This window comes from Mycteria americana, chromosome 1 (assembly GCF_035582795.1).
Source record: "Mycteria americana isolate JAX WOST 10 ecotype Jacksonville Zoo and Gardens chromosome 1, USCA_MyAme_1.0, whole genome shotgun sequence".
NCBI lineage: Eukaryota > Metazoa > Chordata > Aves > Ciconiiformes > Ciconiidae > Mycteria > Mycteria americana.
In genome coordinates, this window is record NC_134365.1 from 68,476,944 (window position 1) to 68,501,104 (window position 24,161).

Sequence of the window (24,161 nt, forward strand, 5' to 3'; positions counted from 1 at the left end):
CAGCAGCCTGGAAAGACCATGTCAGCTTTAGTTAGGCTGTGAAAGATAGGGAGGTTTTCAGTGAATAAGCTCTGACCGTGAATAAAACACACTCAGCCCCAGTCACCCCCCTGTTATTTATTTTGATATTAAAATGCCATTTATGTTCAGCTGGCTCTTTGCATACAGCACACCACAGATTTTGTATTGACAACACATAATTGCATCTGAAAGCCATTTGGGGGAAGACAGTGTGTTTGGCAGCTGGTTTGGGAGCAATTGGGGCTTTGGCCATCTGGGAAGATGCAGGAGGTAAGCTGAGACTGTGGGCTAAGCATATTGCTCGGCTGCCTCCACGAAAAGATTCGGCGGTGGAATAATTAGCAGTAGTGTCATGTAAATGACACTGGGGAGGGTCTGCATTAGCACCTCCCTGGGATGGCAGAGGCAGCCTGCACAGCATTGCTGAGCCCACATGGGGAAGGGAATCGACCTGCCGCGACAGAAAGGTGCCCGAGCCGACACCCCAGGGCATCCTCCAAGGGGGGATCCTGCCATCTGCCCCGCGCAGCCCCCAGGGCTGCTGCCCACCTCCTGCCAACTCAGGCTACCCTGTGCGTCCTGCGTTTGGCTGCACCCTCTGCCCTAATCCGGACTTGCCCTCCCTGGGTACAGAGCATCCCCACTGCCGGGCAGGGGTTCCATGAGCTCCAAGTGGTGGCAGGGGCTGAAGCCTCCCTTTGGCCAGCTGCTGACCCAAGTGAGTGGGACCAGCCCTTGGGACAGGTGAAGCGAACCTGCTGCCCAGCCTACATTACCTGCGTGCATTCAGTCTCTGCAAGCACAGGGGCCCTGCGCTCCCTGGGAGGGCCCTGCTGGAGCCAAACTAAGTGCTAACCAGGCCAGAAAAAATGAAAAGTGGTAGATCATTTCCCCCCCTTCCTTAATTATTTGCATTTAAGACCCAGCAAAATTATCTGTTACATGCTGAATATTTCATATACTCTTCTGGTTTTGCTGAGCCCACGAGTGGAAATGACCTAATATGCCCATATGCTGCAGACGCATGAGCAAAAATGCAGACGCATGAGCAAAAAGGCTGTGCTGTGCGGGAGGACTAGACCTCTCTCAGCTCTTTTAAGGAGGTCTCACTGGTTCGCTGGTCTCCCTTCAGAGAAGACAGCTGGATCCTCAGCTAGCAGCAGATCCAAGGGTCAGGGCACTGGAAACCTTCCCGTGGCCAGCACCTGCCTGACCCCCACCCACCTGCGGGTCTGCCAGCCTGGAAATGTCTGGCTTCAGGTAGAAGATGATCCCCTCGGCAGCACCGGCCAGCGTGACTCCTCGCACCAGCAGGATGATAAGCATCACGTACGGGAAGGTGGCAGTGAAGTAAACGACCTGCGGGCGCAGGAAAGAGAGAGGGTCAGTGGGGAGGGGGTGCAGGCATCATCTCATCTCACCTGCAGGCCCCCACCCCAGCCAACGTCCCTGGACTCTGCTGCTGGCTATAGCTGCTACTGCTAGCGTAGACGAGGGGTGGGAAGGAAATTAATCACACTTACATCTCACCGGTGATTTAGTTAATCTACATTTTGTTCCTCACTCAAGACGCTGCCACTGGTTGCTCTGCTTTATTTTCTCTTTCCAGCCAGTGTAATTTCCCTGCTCTCCAGCTGTTCTATTCATCTTTCTAGAGCTGCAAAAAACCCAGATCTCTTCTGTCACTGAGTTTTAATGAGGAGTTATTAAAATGGTCCTATTGCCAGCAAGAGTTTTCCAAATTAAATAGCAACTTTTGCTGCCCAATTTGAGACACCACTGAGGGGTCTCATTTTAAGGGGTGCTCATGCAACTCTCTCATCCCTTCAATGCCTCCGAGCTCACAGGTAAAAAATGGGGACACCTCAAGGCCTTTAAAGAAAATGTAGACCATTATTTTTGTAAAACCTTCTTTTCACTTCTTCTTGTGTGCGATGTAAATAAATATTACAGTAGAATTAATCATCTCTAATCCATTGCGTAATGTAACATATTTTTTTTTCTATTGGCAAAATATCTGTGAGCAAGTTGCAACTTCCTAACATTTATTCATTATTAAAATTCATCCAAGTAATGTGAAGGCTTGTTTATTCTATGGATTCATAGTGAGGGGCCTGAAATGACATTTTTTTCTGCTTAGTGATAATTGGTTGAATAAGTCACAGTACATGGCACTTTTGCTGTTCCCTGATTGAATGAGAATACGAGCACTTTTGGCACAAGTACTAAAATCTACCTTCAGAAATCACTTCTGGGGAACATTTATACACATCAGCTGAATGCATAAGGAAAGGAAACATGGAAAGAGCACAACAGTGGGCAAAATGAATAAAAGAAAAAGGCTTTTAAAGAAAATGAGTCTTCATGGAGTTATTTGAAATTATTTTCCTGAAGTCGCTATTGTTTCTTTAAGTTTGGACTCCTTAAATCATAGAAGCATAAACACGAGGGTCTGGCAGGGTTATCCGATTAGAGCAGCCTCTCAGTCAAGCACAACATCCTGTTTACTCTGCAGCTGTTAAACAAAATTATGCACCTACTCAGAATTCCTGGGACCTCCCTACTGCTTATCCTAATATGTAGTCAGTGAGGAAAAAGAAGGAAGGAGCTGATTTTTTTGACAGTGCCCATGTAAAATTCAAAATTACTACCTGCAAAGAAGACATCTGGCCTGTCTGGCCTGTGGTATGTCTCAGGACAGAAAAACCCACCCTGTATAGCTGCACCATGTCCATAACATCTATGTGGTAAAAAGTAAGACCTGTAGTCTAAAACTTGTGCTGGAAAAATCTTATGTGGTCCCAGGAAAACCATTCCTGCTCTCATTGTTTCCTCTCACTTTCTGGTCTGACTTTGCCAAACCCAATCAGCCCAACCAGCCTGACTGAACTTCTTTAGCCTTCTCCTACAAGGCAAGCGCTGCACACTGGGGCAGCACTGGGCAAATGAGAGACTTGGTGGAGAGAGGGCTGAGAGCTGAAGGCAACCTGGGGTGACTTAACTACACTTCCATGAGGATCAAACAGCCTCCCAGACCCAATCCCCCAAGATGATACCTCTTGTGATACCATTGTGATCCCATTGATACCAATGATACCACTGTGATCCCCCTCAGAATGATACCTCTTGTGAAGATGGCACTGTGGTATTCAAACCAGGGAGCATCAGAGATGTAAGATTTAAAATGTGGAGCATCGCCTCTCCCTATAGATGTGGAGTCTGGCTTTCACTCCTTGAGAAATGGTGACAGCAGGTCAGCACTAGGAAGAGACAGAGTCACCAGCAAAGACTAGGAGAAACCTAGCAAGCAGAGCAAGCTATTGTCTTGCTCTGTTAAAAACGGGTGCCCAGTGCAGTTTTAAGGTGGGAGATGGGATTTGACACTGAAACACAGGTGTCCAGTACTACAGGGAACATCTGCCAATACTAGGGATAGTGATTTCAAGGAAGAAGGCCATTGCAGAAGTTGGTTCCCTTCCCTTTGCTATTGGGACATCCCCTGCACACCCACAAGACCCAACCATCGTTAATAGCCCACTTGTCTCATTGCAGCTCCAGGAAGGAAGGAGGTCCTGAACAAGTCAGGGCCATAGCAGCGTCCCTAACACCCTCCCCAAGGCATCACACAGTCATTCACTCCAGAGGGATAACCAGACCACCTGATCTACAGGATCAACATCAGGAGGGAGCATTGGCTCCAGCCTCACTAGTAAAATGCAAAAAGTGAGCCAAAAAACGCAGAACCAGGGAGAGTACAAAGGAGAGCACAAAGACACCTCTCCCACCCCAAGTATTTTGCACGATAAAGAAGCAGGAGGGATTCATTATCTATTCACTGAGCTGGTTACAGGCCGCAGCTTGTCTGTTTTGCTCAAGTGTTTAATTATTGCCAGGGGTAGGAAGTTTGCCACTGCAGAAGATCTTGTTAAAAACACCAGCAAGCCACGCCAGGACAACACACGAGTGAGTGGATGGTTCCCAAGGGCACTTGGGGCGTATCCATCAGCTACTGTGGGTATCTGCAAGGGAAAAGGTGACCCAAGACACCCCTCAGTTCCCAGGTCCTTCTCTGTTCTCCCCTCCCTGTTTGACCTACTCTTTTATTCTTCCTCTTACAGGTCAAACACAACCTATGTAAATCAGCATAGTCCCACCAGGTTTTAGGTTTTACTTTGGTGCTGTGTCTCTCCTGCCTCTGCTTCTCGAAGAGGGAAAAGAGATTGGGGAAGAAATGCAAGATGGGTATAAGGAGGCTTATGGACTAGGAGGACAATCTTCATTCCTACTTTGCCTGTCGACTTGACCCCTTTCCAGATGCAGAAGTAGCAGATGATCCACGCCAGCAGGAGACACAGAGCCAGCTCCCAGCGCACAGTGCCCAGTTTGTGAATACCATCCGTGAGCCCCAGGACTCGCTTCCTGCCAGTGTCCAGGGACAGGGAGAGAAGCATTAACACCCCAGACCCCACTCATCTGTACAGACCTTTCCCATATTACCCCATTCAAAGACTTCAGAGACTACCCACAACACATCTGCCCAGAGCTCCCAGCCATGTGAACCCCCCAGCTCTGCCTAGGGCTCCCCTCTCTGTCATTCCTGCTGATGCTGCTCCACTGTGCCCTGTAGCTGGCCCAAGCCCTCCCACTCTCCCAGCCCATGGCACCATGCCCATCAGACCCACGCAGCACAAATCACCACCACGTTGCTCCCCGTCCCGTCACTGGCAGCTGTCCAGCAGACACTACTCAATCCAAAGCAGGCCACCTATGCCATCATCACCCCATGGCCACTGCTCTTCCTCTGGGCTCCCCATACGCTATGGACACCCTATACATAAGCATAAATGGCCTTTATGATCCCTATGCCCTTCCTTTAACCTCATTCCCTGAAGACTCGCCGTCATGAAGGTGGGCCATACAAGAGGTCAGCACTGCAGCTCATTCAGTCGCAGCAGCCCAACCGCACACTTACAATTCCTCTACATACCTCTCCCCAAACCAGCCCCCTTGGGGACCCCTTGCCCTTGCAACCTGTGTAGAAAGCCTGAACAACCATTTCAGAGGGGTCACAGTTCTCTCTAAACTGTATGTGCAAAGAATGGGGCAGGAGAGGGGGTCTGGCACTGTGTGGACTCTTTCTGCACCCATGGGTGCATCTCATCTTCTCTGTGCCCTGTGGTGGCTGCAAGGGACAAAGGACACTCAACCCTCTCAGAGGCACTTTAAGATCCATAAATGAAAAAGAAAAATACTGCTGAAGCTGAGCCCCTGGCACCCCTCTTCTTGATGAAACCTTCCTCAGTGGAGTGTGGAGAGGCAGTGTGGCCCCTGCAGCCATTTCAACCTCTCCACACTGCAGCGATGACCCCTTCTGGGACACTGTCTGGCCTGCTGTAGGACCCCTCTTTCAGAGGTGTTTTATTTCCTCCAGCCCCATGACTAAACCTCCCCAAGCCCCTCTCGGCATCTCACCCATGTGCAGCAGTTCCCTGCTCTCCAGTGATAAGCCTGAGCAGCCTGATGGACCGCTTCCCTTAGGCACCAAGCAAGACATGGTCAGAAGAAGGGAAAAGGCAGTTTTGTCCCTTTCTGTTTCACTGTAGAGGACTGTTCAGTCTGCCCTGAACTCTCATGCTTGCCTGCCAACAGTAGCCTGCAACACCCAACATGAGTATCCCCTGCTTACAGCAAGCCCTTATCTTATTCTGGTGCCTCTTTCTGTGGCCACACTCACCTGGGCTCCTCAGTGCCAGAAAGGGAACATGCCTGTGCATGTGCGCACGTGAGCACCCCTCGGCAGGCACTCTGCGAGCAGCCTTCAGGGTGTATCTAGTCCTTGTGCCCCTGGGCTCTGTGCCAATCTCCTTGGCAGCTCGGTGCATTGTGCTCCCCATGTTCAGGTCCAACATGTGGCACCTCACTTGGTCCTACAGAGATGCACAGCCCTCCCCCCGGATACTCCTACAGCTGCAGCCTTTGGATGACAGAGGAGCCTGAACAGAGGGAAAGCAATCACGTACTCCCAAAACTCAATCATTGGGGAGGTGGCGTTCGCAGGCAAGGTCCTGTTGTCCAAGCTGGAGCTATTCAGAATGTCCACACAGAGATCTACCAAAAGAAAAGGAAGCTGATGAGCCAGAGAAATTCTCCAAGGCTCCTCCATGAGGGATGCTCCTTCCCCTCTGTACCCTAACCCTCACTCTGGCAGCACACAGACCCTTCAACGCGTGCTATAGAGCATCTCATTAAACTCTTGCATCTCATTAAGCACCTCATTAAACTCTGGCTCTCCCCAGCTACAAATCCCAATCCAGCAGTAGCCAGAGGGCTTCTGGAAGGGGAGGGGGGAAGAAGAGAGCAATTTCTTGCCAAATGGAAACCAGATGGCTGCAAAATATAGATTATTGAGGGATAGCCACTATGAGTAGCCAGGATAGAAAAAACCATTCTCCTCGCACACCACGCACCATTCCCTGTCCACACATGCACACATATGTTCACACATGCCACAGAAGCCTTCATGTTCCACTCTGCCATCCCCAACCCTGTCACATAGTGTGAAATTACTAAAAACAGAGGAGGTGCCATGCATCCAAGAAATGCACCTCATCTTGCATTTGGCAAGCAAAAGACAAGCCACCAGAAAACCGGGAAAGCCCAGCTCTGGCTGGCAAGCTTCTGCCTGTTAAGAGAACATCTGTGGCTTTCCTTGCAAACAAACCCATGCTGGGGGAGCTGAAGGAATCAGATCCACTCTTTAAAAGGCTGGTTACCTCTGCTGGGATGAAGGGGCAAAGGAAGCTGTGAGTGAATGGCCCATGGGGTGGAGAAATTTAACACATCACAGAAATGAGTCATCTGACCCAAGAAAAAAAGGAAGGGAACCGAGCTGCTGCCAAAGCCCTTTCCAGCCTGGCTTTCCACTGAAAGCAAAACAACCTGTTCAACATAGTAAAAAAGGCCTGTCAAGGACATCAGATCCATGAGGGTTACCTCACATCTAGCCCCTCTTCCCAGGCACAGCCCAGTGCCTTGAATAAAACCAAAGCCAGGTCTTCTCTGCTGGGCACAGTTATGTGAACCGTGGGCATGAGGAGATGAGACCCCTGGCCAATGTAAGGGTATAGGGGCTTGTATGGATGTGATTCGACCAGAAAAATGGTGCCTCTAGAGTTTTGCGTTACTGGTTCCTGCATCGGGAGACCTGTACTGGCAAAATCCTCCAGTGCAGGCCTGGCCTGATTTAGCCAAAAGCTGAGTGCACAAAGGAAACTGTTCAGTACGTGGCAGCAACTGTCCCAGTAACTCTGAAGGAGTGGGGTAGAGTAAGGGAACTGTGAGATAAATTGTTGTACCAGAGCTAATGAAAAGCTCCTGCCATGTGAGGAGGACTCTAGATTGGTTTGAAAACTCTCCCAACCCACCTACGTCTCCCACTTGCCAGAAAATGCAGATTTTTCAGGGAAATCTCAACACCCAAAACATCTCCATGTGGAAATAGTTTTACTGTCCCCTGCTGCTAGGCATAGGGTCATACCACTCACCCTTCCTGACACTTACCCATGGTGAATGAAGACAGTCGCCTTTGCAGGAGTCCCTAGCCACACTGCAGCTCATGAGAGCTTTTTATCTTAATAAAAAATATTTTCTACAAACCCCAAATAATTTCTGGGAATTGGGAAGGAGCTAGGAGCTGACCAAGGGAAGGTGTACCTGAGTTCCAGGGGTTATTGCAGCTGGCCCATGGTAGCACTGCAGTGAAGGAGCTGAACAGGTAGAAGAGTGCCCAGGACAGGATGATGATGTAGTAGATATTCAGATAGCACTCGATGACTTGTGAGGCATATCCAATTCCTGTGAAGGAAAGCAAAGGAGGTGTTAATGGGGCTGCCAACCAACTCCCAAGACTTTGGGCTTAACCCCAAACAAAGACATAGACCATGCCATGGTAAGAAGGGTGCAACACCACCACATGGCTCACTAGAGAATAGGACAAGACCTACGTCAGGGAAAGAGAAAGGATTTTGTGACTGTGCACGCAGACAGGAAACATTGTTGGTATCTCTAGACAGATCTATGGCAGAAGAGAGAAAAAACCTTTCGCTGATGGAAGAACTTTTTTCTGACCACTACCATGCCACTGTATTACACTGCCTCTCCTGCAGAAAAGCCAGCTCAAGCCTTTAAAGAAAAAAAATGCAGGTGAGTTTCTTCCTTCTGGAAAGACTCAGGCAAAAAAGGTTCTCACAGCTGCTATACATCATGCATAAGGTATGGTGTTGGGGCAAAAGTACAGACTTAGGAGCTGAGCTCTGATCTTGGGTCCTGCTTGTGCCCATCACTCACTGAGACATCAGAACAGTAATCAGGTCAGAAAGGCCCAATTCATTTGTTTAAAACTGCTTGTCAGTACCGTTTGAGATGCCACTGCTGTCCACCTCCAGGCCCTGTGCCCAAGTGCAGGGGTCTCCAGCGCAGGAGGTCCTGGACTCCCCAGGGAGTTTCAAATAGCTCTGCACACCTGTGCTTGAGCAAACTAACCAGGCCTTTAATCTGCCTGAGCACAGGTTTCTCTGTCTGCAAAACGTGGGTAATAAGTTCTCCTCTGGACAGGAGAATTGTGAGTATTAGATTCATTAACATATTAATGCCACCAAACAATCTTCTCCAGGAGTTCCAGGAGTTCTGGTTCTTATACCTGTGCCTTAAGCACCACCCCAGCGCATCTCTGGGCTGTCAGATTGGTGCATGCATTGCGATCCCCCTCAGTTGGCAGGACGCCAACCTGCAAACGCTGCCACAGCAGCCTTGGGCACAGCGATGGGCAAGGAAAGTGCCATAAGCCAGCCAGCCTTCCTCATCCTCTTCTCTTTTCAGTATTTGTCCTGGACTACATGCAGGTGTTTGTGTATTGACACTTCCATCCTCCTCCTCCTGCTTGCTGGCCATCCTGCTCTCCTCTCTCCCGGGCTCTGAGCATCTCAAAGCAGAGACCGCAGCTCGGCTGGACCAGCCAGCACCACACACCCTCAGTCACCTACGGGGAGCTGGGGCACTGCCCCTGCACACACAGCAGTCACCAGCAGGGATAACAAGGCTGGGAGAGAGAGGAAGGGAGGGACAATAAAGGAGAAAGAAAAAAACAGAATAACATTTCCAATGAGTCACTATTTGTTAGAAAGTGCTGCCAGCAATTCCCATAACTTGACTCACCTTCAAAGATGGGACAGATCTTCCTCCAGGCAGTGACCCCTCCCTGGCTGGTGTACTGCCCCAGCGCCGTCTCCAGGAAGAACAGGGGGATCCCGCAGGTGAAGAGGAAGATGAGGTAGGGGATGAGGAAAGCTCCTGCAGAGAGGGGTGAGATGCTGCCTCCGAAACCTCTTTAAAACCTTATCCCCACCTCCCCATGCCAGGTACCTGGGGCCACAGCTGGAATCGGCTAGATAAACACAAATATTTCTCCAAATTAACTGTGCAACCTCTGCTAAAAAAAACTAAGGTCTCCAACACCATTATTTCTCGGAAAAAAACACAAGTATGGTCTGTCTCGTGCTACTGCAATACTTCTGCATTTGGTCTTGGCCAAAACCTAGAGGTAAGAAGTAACCAGGCAAGGGGATAAAAAAGGACAGCGCTGAAGAAGTTCTCCCTGCTTCACTCTCCTGACTTTGTTCTAGCTTTCAGCAGGAGTCAGGCAAAGCAAAAGGCGTCCTTGTTTCACATAACCACATTTGTTCTGCCTTCCCCGGGAGTCACAGCAAAACTCCCACTTGCCCAGAGGATACAAACCTGGAGGCTGGTGACATTTCTTGGTAAGTAATAAATTTGCCAGGATATAAATTTGCTTGAGACATATGTCATATCAAATCTGAAAAGCAGTTTGCACCAAAAGAATGGGAAAAGGGGAAGGGCAACAGAGTATCTTTCCAGCATTTTCAAAATGAAAAAGTTTAACTTCTGTCTTCAAATTCAATTTTTTATTAAAATATAGAGAAATGTCTTAAGAGAAATCAGCCTGAAATAGCCCTCAGATTAATCCTTGAAGAAATGGAAGAGGAAGGGGAGAGAGAGAAGGTTTTTTCCCAGAAACAATGACCAACAAAAAAAAATCCATCAGAAAAGACAAAAAAACAAACAAAAAAAAAGGGTTTAATGCCCTATTCAGCTGTCTGAACCTTTTTTTCCTTCTTTTTGGTTCTGCTGCCAAACCAAAACACCCGATATTTTCACTGTTCTGCTCGGAACTGCTCCTGAGATCTCAGTTTCACTGCTGACCTTCCTTCTTTCACCTCACAGTCTTTCTCCCCATCATTAGTGAAGGTTTTCACACTTTCGCTCCCCTCCAAACAGGCCAAGGCGACTGCGTTCCTCTCTGGAACAACTGCCAAGGACTTGCCATCCCATACAGTGCATTTTGGGTCATGAGTACATCCCACCACCAGTGCCTGGAGAGCATCTCGGCTGTTTGCCACCAAGATGAGGGCCCCTTTCTCAGCTGAGCCAGACATTGCCCCCCAGACCCTCTCCTCCCCTGCCAGCACAGGCATTTGCATTGAAATTCCTTCCCATGACAACTAGCAACTAGGAACACTTCCCCTTGTTTTTAAGCCAACGATGTTACAATAACAAGCAACATCCAAATTTCCCCTAAACACAGCTGTGCTGCAGGGGACCTGGGGCCAGAGGGAGGGAGGCTGCTTCACAGCGTCTGTCCAGGTTTGCAGGGCAGGGAATGGGAACTGCATATACTAAACTAGAGGCAGCTGCTGCTTTCGATGCTGCAAGACATCTAACTGTATGCCAAATCTACAAGACAGCTTTATTGTAGCTGCACACAGATGAACCTTTCAGCAGGTCCCCAACCTTCTCCTCTGACAGTATTTGTCCCAGAGGTTGATTCATTTTGGTCTCTGAGTAATGAGGGCTTTCTCACACTTCTGTTGTCTTGTCTTTCTTAACCTTCCGAGAGCAGTTACCAGCTGAAACTCCAGTTGTGCTCTCCTCCCATTTGCTGCTCCGCTGGAGGAGACCCAGCCTGAGAGGGGCCCCTCTTTCCTGACAAGTCAAACAGACCCTCTTTCCTGACAAGTCAATAACAAGTTCAGGATGCTGAGCAGTTAGATCAGATTTGAAAGTGCAACCATAGATGAGTTTACACTCAGTTGCTTTACAACAAGTTAGCACAATCATTTTTATTACATCTGTCTTTACAGCTTTATAACCATCTCACTATATCTGAAGGTGGAGAAAGGTGACAGGATCAGGGTATATGGGGGGGGGGGGGGGGAACGGGACGCATTTATAGGTGGAAAATGTCTTTTTTGCAATTTCCAAGACTTTTCCAGTGGTGAGGATATCTTTGAGTGTCATGGGAAAGACAGTGCCTTGTCCCGTACTAGTTTGTTGGCCATCTGGTTCCCTAGAGCACTAGAGAGAGAAAAGTACAGTACACTTCTACAGTGGCAGCATACTTTGTGCAATGGGAGTGTGTGAGCTGTGAGGGAAGGACTCTCCTGTCCTAATCTTTCCCAAGCCTAGCCTTGTTGGCCTCACAGCCTTAGATATTCCAGAGTAATTTAATTTAAAAAAAAAAAACAAAAAACAATAGATATCTAAAATGAACAAAAGTAGCCTTTTCACTTACACTAATTAGCATACAAATTGCAAGGACTACTGAACCGGATACCATAGGCATAAACTACGCAAAGATATCATCCGAGCTCAGGAAGGAATTTTCCATGCAAAAGCCATGACTTCTCTGTCAAAGTGTCACTGCAGAATGGGCTGTTCAATCAGATGCACCACTAGTGTTTACTAACCCGTGCCAGTCTGATTTGCTTTTGGTGCCTCCAGTGCCTACCATCAAAATCTCAGAGAAGGAGACTGGAGGATCTGCTAAAAACCACCCCAGGTTCAAGAAAAACTCCTTTCATTTTCTTTAACCAACCCCCTTTCTCTTATCCAAACCCCATTTGGTTCAGAGGAGACATTGTATTGACTCCTGCTTGATTTGGATAAATTCTAGTAACAGCCCAGGGGACAAGAATTTGGTAGTCCTGGGATGAACAACAGCTGAATCCACTGGTGACAGCTCACAGCACCTTGGGAAAGAAAGGCCTTTGTGGCATGGTCTGCAGAGAAAGGAAGTTTAAAGTGGGGGGAACATGCAAGTCCCAAAGCGTTATTTCAAGGTGTCTCTAGAGAACAAGAACAAAAGAGAAGTTATTGCTGTATTTGACATGTAATTTATTATTCCTCCTTTTCTTTTATAAAGTTAGATTTTGATTCACCAAGAAAAGTTAGTGACAGTCAATTATTCCCTTCCTCTTTCACAGTTGCATTTTATTGTTACGAGAAAGTTTAATTTTTAACCATGTAATGATCTTATTGCAGTGTTATTGGAAAAGGAGAGTCACGCAAGAAACAAAAGGAAAGGGGAATGAACTCTTCCTGGGGACAGATTTCCCTAGCAGTGGGTTGACCACTGGGAGAACTGTTCCTGGGGAAGAGGCAGCAATGTCCTTCTTCTTCCTGTCCTCTGAGAAAATCCTTCACATGCATGTTCTCAAAGATGGCCATCTTATATTGGCCTATATGACAAGCCAAGGTGCTTCAGCATTGAGTATCTGGTACTGTCCCTCATTTCTGGAATTGATTGAGTTGTACTGACACAATAAAATACTGCGTTTCTCTAATAACCACAGGGCAGCCAGCCCTCTGAGAGGAGCTGGTGGGAGATCAAGTGCCCTGCAGAAGGAAGCGGGCACCCAGGTGCCAGGAAGGGGGTTCCAGGCCTTGGCAAGGATACTGGTGCCATCAAAGCCCTTCCTCCTCTGTAGCAAGGGCCTGGGAGAGGTGGGGGTGACACAGAGGGTGAGAAAAGGGAATTATGTAGAAGGAGGTTGCTGCTTGCTTTTTGACCACTCACAGTTTTCTGATGGTTTTGGAAGACCATCTGTCTCTTGAGATGCCCAAGAGCCTTGAAGATTTACTAAAGTTCAATTCAGCATCCAGAGTTGGGAGAACTGCTTTAAGAAACAGCACCCGCTGGGGAACTGGATTCACCCATCAGTGCTACTCCTCCTGGTTTTGGCAGGAGCTAACTTGCTGGAGGACAGGGCAAGGGAGTGCATGTAGGAGCATGTGAGGTGTAGGAGAAATGGGTCCAGGCACACGTGTATCTCTCGCCATGCCTACAGACCTAGGGCAACTCATGTATGCTATGAACTTACCACCACCGTTCTTGTAGCAGAGGTACGGGAACCTCCACACGTTACCCAGACCGATGATCTCCCCGGCCACAGACAACACAAACTCCATTTTGCTACTCCACTGGCCTCTCTCTTCCATTTCCTCCTTTTTTATCTCTTCAGGAACTGTGATGGCCCCATTGGGCTCTCCTTCCTTAGCCACAGCTCTTGTCATGGCTCTGTGGGACAGAGGAAAAAGAGAGCATGGGACATAGGGAGCTGCTGTGGGACACACTGGTGGGAAGAGGAGGGAGGGGACCAGTCACCACAACAGATGTGTTCCTAGTATCACCATGAGGTTCTCCTCATCCTCGGGAAAATGGCTTATTTAGCATCAGGACGAAGCATTTTCCCCAGGTTATGTCTGTGGGACAGAAAATCTGTTCTGAAGGGACAGAGAAAAGGTCACTGGTCAGGTGAGAAGGACCCAGCTGCATCACCCCTTCACTGGACACACTCCCAAATTCACCCTTCCCCCCTGCAGCACCCTTCCTCAGCCTTCCCAGACCACCAGCGTTACTGTACCTCCATCTGCCCCTCCGCACACTGACTAAATGCTCTGCATCTCCACGGCTGCTGGAAACTCGGCTGGGACTTTGGAAACAGCAGTTCAGAGGAAGAGAAAAGGAGCTGGAGCTGAAGCAGCGCACGGGGTCGTGAGTTTCCCATGTGCTTTATACAGCAACTGTCTCCTTCTGGAGTGGTTTCAGAGAGCAGGATAGAAATCTTGCGGACTGATAGTCTGAATAAGAATGGACGACCTACCATCTTATTTCAAGGCATTGCCAGGAGCGCTGTCTTTGACCCCCCGGACACCATGCTACGCTACCATACAGCCTGCCACCTCAGCAAAACACACACACACTTATTCTTCCTTCAATAGCAAACAGGCACAAGCAACAAACCTCCCCCTCCATGCCCAACCCTGCAAAGGATACAGAGCAAGGAAACAAAGCCCTTGAGATGAACAAAAGGACCTCATACTTGTGAGGTGTTTCAGGTACGGGCAAGGGTGTACTAAGATTAGACAAGCTCAATTATTGCAGTGGAAAGGTTAGTAGGAAAAAGCCCAGCCGTGGAAACACAGAGCGAAGTCACGGTTGGAGGCGGCACACTGGATGCGGCTGGGCCTGTAGGGTGGTACAAGGAAGACATTCTCCAGTCTATACTAAATCCTGAATTATGTTTAGCATCATCTTAATTAAGCAAAGTTAGTGGCATCTTGTTACAAGATACAATTTTCTGTCATACACAAAGTCCTTTAATTGGTTAGTTAATTTAAAGCTAGCCAAAATTCACACGGACCAGATTGAATCTTCTTGTTGACAACATTTTCATGTTGTTTACAGGCATTTGATTGTGGGAAGAAACTGAAGTGTGAAGAGAGAAAGGTCCCTTTGACTTAGCTAAAAAAATTCTCCTCAAAAGCTTGCTCTAATAAGTTACCTAAGGTAGGGATGCACATGTGAGTCCAGCCAGAAAGCACAGACCTAACACGAGCAGGGTAGCTGATGAACTATGCCAGGGAAGCCCCAACTGTAGCTACATCTCACTGGTGGCATTACTGAGCAGAAGTTAGCCTTTGAAGGGGTGACTGGTGTCAGCCAGGGATACACATTTCCATGTTGGGATTAGGAAATTACACTGGAAACAAGCCTCTCCAAAGCAGCAGCATCTCTGCTAAAGGCTTCCATTCCTACCAGCTGCAAGTGCTAAGAAATCAGGGCTTTGCCCCTTCACATTAGCTTACAGATTGGGTTTGCTGGTGGTTTGATAGGTTTTTTAATAGCATATCTATCATTGCTTCCACGCCTCCTAAGGGGACATCCCCATCTCCAGGGAGCAGCAGGGACAGCAATCTGCATCACCCACACTACTTAACTCTTCTTCCTCTGCCCCCGGATCTGCTCTGGACCACATCAGCTTGCTCTCTCCCAGGCAAAGTCCAAGCATGGCTCTGGAGGTGGCTCAGTCCAGGGACCTCTCCCAGTCAGCACAATGAGCAAGACCTCACCACGCTTGATACTCCCTGCCTGATAGGACCACCAAACCTATCCATCAACCTTTTGCACCAGGATGGTGCACCAGGACCAGGATGGCAAACCATTTCCTCCCTGCTTGTGCCTAGTCTCTCTCCAGTCATCTCCCTCTGGGCTAGCATCAGGGTATGAGCCATCTCATAGGGAGCAGGGACTACCAGGGAGTCTGAGCTTACTAGGAATAAGAGCAACTGTGGTCCTAACATCAAACTGGCCCAGTAGCTTAGAAACACCACGGAACTTTTTTTGGTGTAGTTTTCAATGAGGCAAGGGGGAAGCAGGAGCAGGAACTGGTTAGCCATGCTTGCGCTTACTCCACACAAGACAGCATCATTACCACTGTGTCTCATTGTAAGTTGCCCAGTGCAAATGAAATTATTTCCTAAACGCTAGCCCTTTGGATATATCAGGCCCTGGGGCAAAGAAAGATGCTTGCATATGAAAGGACAAGTTTTATTGCATGTTCATAGCAAAGCAAGCAGTTTTTGGCACAAGGCATGTTTCCTCCCTCTGTCATTCAAGTAAAGAAAGGAAACCAGACCTCACAGTGTAATACACCAATTGCTCTCTAAATGCCCAGGGCAACAACAGCCTTTGTTCGCCCATCTGTCTTGGTGCTGAAGGGCCCATCCTATTCCCTTTGAAATCAGCAGCAGATTTCCACGGACTCTGAATGCGGAGGGCTGAATACCACACAAGGCATCAACACTGTCTTTAGTAAGAGGGGCTGCAGCAAGAACAGAGGAGCATAAACCATGGAGGAGGGCAGTCAGGGGTCAGCAAAGACCATCCTCCAGACTCTATAGCTGCCTTTTCAGAAACATTGCAGAAAGATTCTGGTCCCCTATTAAATTTGAGAGGTTTTTAGAGTTATTTCCAATAAGGGCTTACACATGGGCAGTACTGCTGTGGGCACAACCAGTTTCGGTGGCAAATGCAGATGCACCAGGGCACTAAGGAAGCGACCTCCCTTTTTTCCCCAGCCCTTGCCCTTTATGGTCCATATGCCAGAAAGCACCTATTTACTGGTATGGCTTGTGCTGCTCCAAACCCACCATGTACAGCACGTGTGGATCTACCCTTGAGTGTCCTGCTGAATCAGTCCTCTAACAGGCTTATACAAACCTCTAACCCCACATTTAAAGAAGGTGGTGCAACCCAGAAATCAAGGCACGCACCCTAAATGCTGGCTGGTGCAGAGCTAGCAGCTCTACAGCTCACCAACAGCTCACCAGCACGGAGGTCCTCCCAGTCCCAGCTTTGACCCCTTCACTTGGCTCGCCTGCTGGGTTGGACTGGGGGGTGGAAACATCAGGTCCTCCCAACAGTCTTTTCTCAGCTTCTGAAGCCAGGCATGGCCTCTTTCCCCACTGCCTGCAGCAAGGCCTGCCAGCTGGCTAATCAGTTCATTCAGATGCTGCAGCACAGCCTCCTCATCTTTGAGAGGAGCAGAGCTCCACGCACTGTCAAATGTGAGAGAAAAAATAACACATACTTAATGAAATGTGTTTGATCTGTCACAGTCCTTGGCACGTTCCAATTTGCTGCAGTCCAGGGCACATTATCAAGTACAATGATGCTTAAGTCTGGGCTTATTGAGGATGTCATGAGAGGACTTAGCTAATTCTTTGCTTTTATTCTTTTAATGCAAAGTGGCTCCAAGAGCCAGCCTAGTTCTACTAATATTTGTGTTTTACCTGGTTTTGTGTTAGACCTGTTTCACACGTGGGGGTGAGGGAAGATCACCCCCTCAGGGAGTCACCTCATCTCACCTAAACCCAGGAAGGGAATGCCCTGAGTGCCAGCCTGCAGCCCCAACCATGACACCAGCCGCCACCTCAGGGACACCTGGACCAGGGCTTTGGCTCTGCACCTGTCCTCTGACTCCTGAACAGGCCAGCACAAAGGACAGAAGCTGGGATGTTGCAGTGGGGAACAGGGCTGCGACAAACACAGACCAGCAGGGGAGATGCACCACTTGTGGTTCCATTTTCCTATTTTAAAAAGAGGGAAAGCACCCTGGTTATGGAATCAAACCTTTTCAATTGCGAACAGGTCGCAGATTAAACTGGTGACCAAAGTTTTGGCCCTTCGTGCCACAAGCTTCAGCTTCTCCCTTCCCAGACAAAGCGATGCACAGCGTTACACATCCCCACTACTTCCCTCTCTGCTTTGTCTGCTGTTTGTATGAGAAAGCCTCTTCACCCACCTCCTGGCTCTTTTCCTGAACATCTAATCCTACTGTGCCCCTGCCCTATATGTTCGCAGGCCAGATGGGGACTCAAATAACTTCTTGTCTCCAGCTAGGAACAATTTGGCTCTCCCACAGCAGCTACAGCCACCCACTGTGTTACATCCTCCCCGACGGGCAGTCATTTTCTTCTCCCTTTGATGCCCCTCTCCTTAATGCACGAGTTTGGAGAAAAGACTTTGCCCCTCGCTGCCTGCCTGCACCTTTTCTGCTGTTCCTTCACCAGAATTTGAAGAAAAATCCTCCAACTCCTTCATTCCCAGCCTCTTTTTTCCCTCTGCCATAAAGTTTTTCCAACTGTTAAGATGCCACCTGACACAGTCTATCCCTCTCCTGGACCCACTCAGCCACCACCTTCCCTCCTCATCTCCCTCTGACCCTTCCAGTCTCTTCTAGAGGTGTCCTGCTGTATTTTCAACCCTCAGCACTTTGAGGCGGTGCCTTTTTCTGGGCCTGGAGTACCCTTTGCAGACATGACCCCCAGCCTGTCGTCTTCCCATAGAGAGGAGGGGGCTTCCTCTGTGCCCAGTGCAACAGGCAGCTCCATATGAAATGGTACTGGACTTGGTACTGGGCTTGGTGCATGGAGGCAGCCACATTTTTTCCCATGAGATTTATTGCTGAGAAAATAAGAATAAACCTGGATTCCCCCAGGCACTGGAAAGAGAGCAGGCAGCGTGCAGGCAGCCATAAACACAGACTACACCAACAAGTTCCCTTCTTCAATATTGGAATGAGGTAGCCCAGTCTCCCCTTGGTCACAAATTTTGGGCTGTGTTTGTCCCACACCTACCACCATGGGATCCTTCAAGTATGGCCACAAAAGGCAAGGAAAGCCAAGGACACCTCTGAAGTGCTGTGGACGGTCACCAGTTGGGTCCGATGTGCCAAATGCACGCTGCAGAGATGCAGATGAACAGCATTTCTTGGCTTTATTTGGGAACAAGCTGCAACTAACGGGGGGCAGCAGGACTCAGAAAAAGAGAAGAATGAAAGTGTCCTTTGAAAGCAAAACATGGTGGTATCCTCAGCCTCTCCCAGGGCAAAAAGGGCTTATTCAGGGCTGCTCAGGTGAGATAAGGAACAAGAAAGAGACAAGAGAGAAGCCGCCTGGAGTTTTGGCACTGGAGGAAGAAGCCATTAGAGATTCTCCTAAAGCTTTTCTTCCTGCAAACTCACTGCCTGTTCCCAACTGCCATCATACAGGAGCTCCTACTGCTGGGAAGTTAACATCCTCCGTTTGACCTCTTCTGCTGTTTTATCTTAAGGCAAATGAGAAGAGGACAATCTCAAGAGCGAACAGTGAAACGGAGCAGACAGCGAACAGAGGTGTCGTTAAAAAGCAGCCAATAACACTTATTAGAGGAAGCACAGTTTTAAAGCACCTTTGGACACTCGTAGGTGCTGCCTGAGCTGCAGAAGGCAGAGTCGCAGGGGACGCTGCAGACAGCTGCACTGCATTTATATTTCTTGGTTTCGTTCTGAAACAAGCAGCAACCAAGCACAAAACCTGCAATTTAAGGTGGGGAGGGAGGAATCAGAAAGCAAGCAGGCTGGGCTGTGTTGCAAAAGGAGGAGCAGGAGGACACAGAAAATCCTCTGGTTGCACACTATGAGCCAGCAGTTAGTCGGCAGCTGAAATCCTACGTGGTATTTCGATGGCAAGAGGCGGGGGCGGTTGTGGGAGCAGAGACAGAAAATGAGGGCTCAGTGAGGAAGAGCAGTGCCAAGGTACAGCTTAAGGAACAAACCCAGTTAGATGAGTGTGTGGGGGCTGCTACTGAAATAGGTCGTATCTGCAAGATGGACAGGAAAATATCAGCAGTAGAAGTGCTTAGCAGGAAATATTAGCAGGAAATATTAGCAGAAGATTGGCTTTCCAGCCAATCTAAGAGCAGCTATGCGAGTGGGGACGGCTGCTTCAACCACAGCTGCTTCCAAACCCGAATTTTGCTGGAGAACGGCTCACTCCAGCTGCAAAAAGCAGAAAGGCAAGGAAAGATGTAGCAAGGGAAAAACTGATCAACTCCAGGACAGCAGTTGAAATTAAAATGCCTTTCATTTCAAGCTGTTGAAAGCTAGTTGGCTTCTTTACACTTTCTAATTAACTTCCAGGTTGTGTGGGCTTGCAGGGCATTCTCAAAGCATCTGTTCAGCAAGGTTCATGGGGCACAGAAGGCCGTCACAAGGATCAGATCCTGCTTACATTTTCTCCAATGTGAAATAAGAGCAACACTTCTGCAGTCAGTGAGTTTGCTGCTTACTGACACCAGCCAGAGCGAGATAAGAAGCAACTGTGAGTTTACTAATGACGTGTACATCTGTGATACAAGCTGCAAGAATTATAGAGCGTCACCCTTCAGAGCACACACCCCCAGCTCAGGAAGGGACCAAATGGCTCCTGCCCTGTCCTCTGCTGCCAGGACAGGAGAGCCTCCCAGGTACCTAACGGTGGCTGGGCTTTCGGGAGGATCAGTGCCAAATCCTTTGCTAAAAGCAGTGTAGGCTGTTGTTCTCAGTGGCAGTTCAGTCTCTGTCGGTGTCTGTGGCCCACTGTCCCTGCTTTGGGCTACAGAGACACAGAGGTGGTTTCTTACTTCAGCCTAGAAAAAATCAAGACTAACTGATGAAGTCCATAAATGGGGTGTAAATATGATCAGAAACCAGCCTTTTTCCTTTGCATCAAACCAGACAGATGCTCTCAAGACCTCGACTCGGCCCACAGTCTGGTTGTATCCACTGCCACATAGCAGGAGGCCCAGTAGCATGCAACCACGGCAGGATCCATCTTTCTTGCAGACCACCACAGTGACAGGTCTCCTACAGACACAGAGCCAAGCTGGCCGTGGTGGAGGCCCTAGAGCTGCCCACCTGGTGGAAGAGGTGTCCCCACAGACAAAGTGCGGGGACAGCATGGCTCCTGTCACTGGCTGGAGGAGCGGAGCAGGTCAATGGCACAGAGGGTAAAAGCCACACCGCTCCAGCACCCGCTCTGCAAACAGGCGCAGCCCGGCAGGGCAGTGACCTGTGGTGCAGCCCGGAGGTGCCCTACGGCGACAGGACAGAGTCCGCGGGAGGGGACACGGTGGGTACAGGGCTGCCACCTCACCAGGGCAGCAAATTCACAGAGCAAGGCATGCCACCCGGCGGTCCTGGGCAGGTCAGGTGCGGGCAGGGAGGCTGCCAGCCCCCAGCGCTGCGGCTTGCCCGCCTGCTGCTGACCCAGGGCAGCCTGAGGCTGGAGGCTGAGGGGTTAGGGAAGGGTGGGCAGCAAAGCAGCTACCCTCTGCAGGTGCATGCGGGCCCCCACAAAAATCCTAACCTCTGCAAGTGCCTAAAATCTGAACCTTGCAGTCGCTTCCCTGGGGCTGCTGCTTTGGGGCAGGAGAGCAGAGGAGCTAGCACTGCTGGTAGCCAACATTTCCAAAAGTCTGCGGTTTGGAGGTGGGAGAGCACCGCAGGAGATGTGGTGTCACACTGCTCTAGGCACTTCTAGCTAAAATCCCTAGACAGGCACACCCTGCCTGAAAGCACAGCCTGGAGGCACTTGCTATCAGTGATGAGAAACAGGGAGCATGGGGGAAGAGTACTCACGCAAAACTCTTCCGAAAGGCAGGTGAGGTTATGACGTTATGGCATGACACGTTACCTTATGCCTCCTAGCACGGAGGACGAGGGAAGCCAACAGCTTATTTGGCAGAGCCCAGTGCCTCAGCACAGATGCACACGCAGCCATCGCAGAGCAGCGGAGCAGTGCCGCACGGGCTCCCCGCCACGATCGTCCCCACACCAAGCTTCCTGTTCAGCCCTGCACAGGGAGCCCAGCACCCCGATCCTGCTCGGGTGCAGGCTGGGGATTTACCTGGCTGACCCTGGGCAGGCTCAGCCATCTCCAGTTGGTGCACGGGAGAAGGCACTTCAGGTGAAATCGGGACAGGCAGAGGCATATGCGGACCACGACGCTAGCAGTGCTGTAACCCCTTCCTAGCAGTGCCTGGCATTGCACTGCAATGGGACTGCATCCCACCTGCACCCTCCGAGAGGCAAGGTATCTGCTCTCCAACCCGGGGCACCAAAACTTTCCTATAGGCCTGCCCAGGAGCACGGGCAGGTAGAGATACGGTGCAGGGCTCGTTAGCCTGCCCTCTGCAAGGACCACATCTGCGCCCATGAATCCAGCAAAGTTGTGCTGTTGCAGAGCTGCAAAGATCAGGTCCAAGGTTCAGCCTCTCCTACCAGCAGCTGTCACAAAGAGGAAAAACCGGGGCAATGGCATTTCCAATGGCATTGAATGAAAGACCTGATTAGTAGTGATTACTTTAAAAGCACTGTTGATTTAAGGAGACACAGATCAGGTGTTATGAAACCCCCATGTGTTCTGCCTGGGTTTGTTCACAAATATGCCCACAGATCCCCAGAGTTTAGCACATGCACAAACTGTGCTGTCTCCCTGCCTCATCCCTACACGGGAACAAATTTGATGAAGCCTCTGAGGCAAGAAGAACAAGGAGCACACTCCCAGGCACATCTTTTAGAGCTGCAGCCCCCAAGTCAATGCACCGGGGCCAGAACCTTTGCAGGGCAGCATGGCAGGAGAGGGGGTCACTGCCTCGTGTTTGCAGGAGCTGATATGCCTACAGCCTACTTCACTCCTAGCACCTTTCCTCCTGTACCTATTATCACCTAGCCATCACTGCCCTTCATCCCCATCCCTGTCTGGCCTGCTCTCATCTCTCTTCTCAATCTTTCTGCTGAGTCCTTTTCTTTCTCTCTCTCTGCTGCAGCAACCTTCAGTACCAATTACCCATCCTTCAGCCATCCCTTCCCAGCAGCCCCCCAGCAGCATCACTGCCTGTCCTCTCCTATAGGAACCCTTGAAAGAAAAACCTCTTCCCTGGGTTGATCCAAACTGATTATTTGCTCCCCATCCTCCCGCTCTCTCTTCCTTTGCTTAACATTGGGAAGCTTTTCACTTCGCAGATTTGCCCACCCACTCCCCAGAGCACGGCAGGCAGCTGGTGCGCAGCAGCTGGCTGCGGGAGGACTCCCAGCGTGACACGCACATCCAGCCAGATCTGCTCAACGAGCAAACGCCCAACTCACCTGAAACCAGCACAGGTCTCTCCCAGGCAAGCCCCTCCAGTCCTGTCCTGTCCCGTCCCACTGGAGTCCAGGCAGGGAATCCACTGAGTGCCAAAGAGATACAGCAAGAGTTAAGGCAAAGACTCCCCTCTCTCCTCCTCCCATCCCTCCCCCTCCACTAGCTCCCCCCACTAAATTATCACCCAGCTCATGTGTGTGTGGTGGGACGGCAGGAAGGGAGGTGCATCGAGGCGGGAGAACTTTCTTCCCAGCTCCCTTACAACATACACCTCTCCAGACCTTGAACTGTGGCCCTGACAGGAAAGCAAGAAAAGAAAGCAGCCATGGTCAGGCAGGGTAAAGGCCCAAAGTTTGCAAAGATCAACCGCAGCAGTCAGGGGAGTGACTCCAGGTCCTCTCGACCTCAGCGGGAGGCTGCTCTCCCCTTGCAGACCCCGCAGCATGGCCCAGGCTGGCTGCCACATGCCCCCACTGCTCTGGGGCTCCAGCACTTTAGTGGGATAGTGGCACCCCTTAAAATCATCCTGCAAATGTGCAGAATGAATCGTCTCCATCTCCAGGGACCACTACACTAAACCTGCTTCAGCGGCCAAGCTCGAGGCTCACCAACGCCATCAGGCAGATGGAACAAAAGGCAGAAGAGGGCGTGGAGGGGGGATGTTTGTCCTGGGCTTATGCAGACCCCTCCGTGCCTGTGCCATATGCTGTGAGTGCGAACACAGCTCACAGGAGAGAGCTCTGTCAGCAGGGAGAGATACTGCCGGAGTCTTTATTTTTACAGTGTCAGTGTGCTCGCTAGAAGTGAGCAATTCCTCTGCGCCTTTGCCCTGGCAGCTTGCTTTGTATCCACCTCAGCCCCGATGCACTTTTCCAGGGCTTCTCATGACCAACACCAGCAGCAGGCATTCCAGTTATGCCATTTTTCTCAAGATAGTTCAGCTCAGATATATTTTTTTTTAATATTATGTTTAATGCTATTCCTGTTTCGTCTTTTGCTTTGTCTGTTAATGTGCCTGCCAAATTCCTATTGACCTTTTCATGTACCCATGTGGTCAAACCACAGCAGCACGTGGGATGGAAGGTAGGACACATCCAGCACATGCTCCGATCTGCTCGCCGGTGTCAGAGCTCACCAGAAGAGCATCCCCTGGCCCCCTCAGTGGGAAACCTGGGAGCTGACAAAAAGCCCTCACCACCGCAGAGTAGGGAAGCGGTAGGTTTACGTGCCCGCACGCTCTATAGAGGTCATTTGTAATGCTGTCTCAAAAAAATCCTCCACGGGTGCCAGAAGCCAGTGAATCAGATCGCATTAGAGCATGCCAGATTGCCCTGGGGACAAGCAATTGCTGGAGACGTGTGTGAAGGGAGTCACCCTTGTGCCTGGCGGGATCCTCAGGATAAACCACTGAGGCCAGCGCTGGAGGCAGTAGGGGAAAACGTCTCCTACTCTGGGGGTCTTGGGGTGTTTATTTACTACCTCAGCTGCCACGGGGG

At 49.9% G+C, this 24,161-nt stretch overlaps 1 protein-coding gene across 1 annotated transcript in view; it reads right to left on the reverse strand.

Moving 5' to 3' along the window:
• LOC142404714 (sodium- and chloride-dependent betaine transporter-like) overlaps nucleotides 1-13,449 on the reverse strand; it is a 31,321-nt gene extending 17,872 nt beyond the window's left edge. The window contains exons 1-6 of the mRNA XM_075491716.1: nucleotides 13,257-13,449; nucleotides 9,235-9,369; nucleotides 7,735-7,875; nucleotides 6,042-6,129; nucleotides 4,308-4,440; nucleotides 1,246-1,380 (exon numbers count right to left, since the gene is read on the reverse strand). Of these exons, the coding sequence (XP_075347831.1) occupies nucleotides 1,246-1,380; nucleotides 4,308-4,440; nucleotides 6,042-6,129; nucleotides 7,735-7,875; nucleotides 9,235-9,369; nucleotides 13,257-13,449 (825 nt within the window). The remainder of the gene's footprint in view (nucleotides 1-1,245; nucleotides 1,381-4,307; nucleotides 4,441-6,041; nucleotides 6,130-7,734; nucleotides 7,876-9,234; nucleotides 9,370-13,256) is intronic.
• Nucleotides 13,450-24,161: the final 10,712 nt, after the last annotated feature.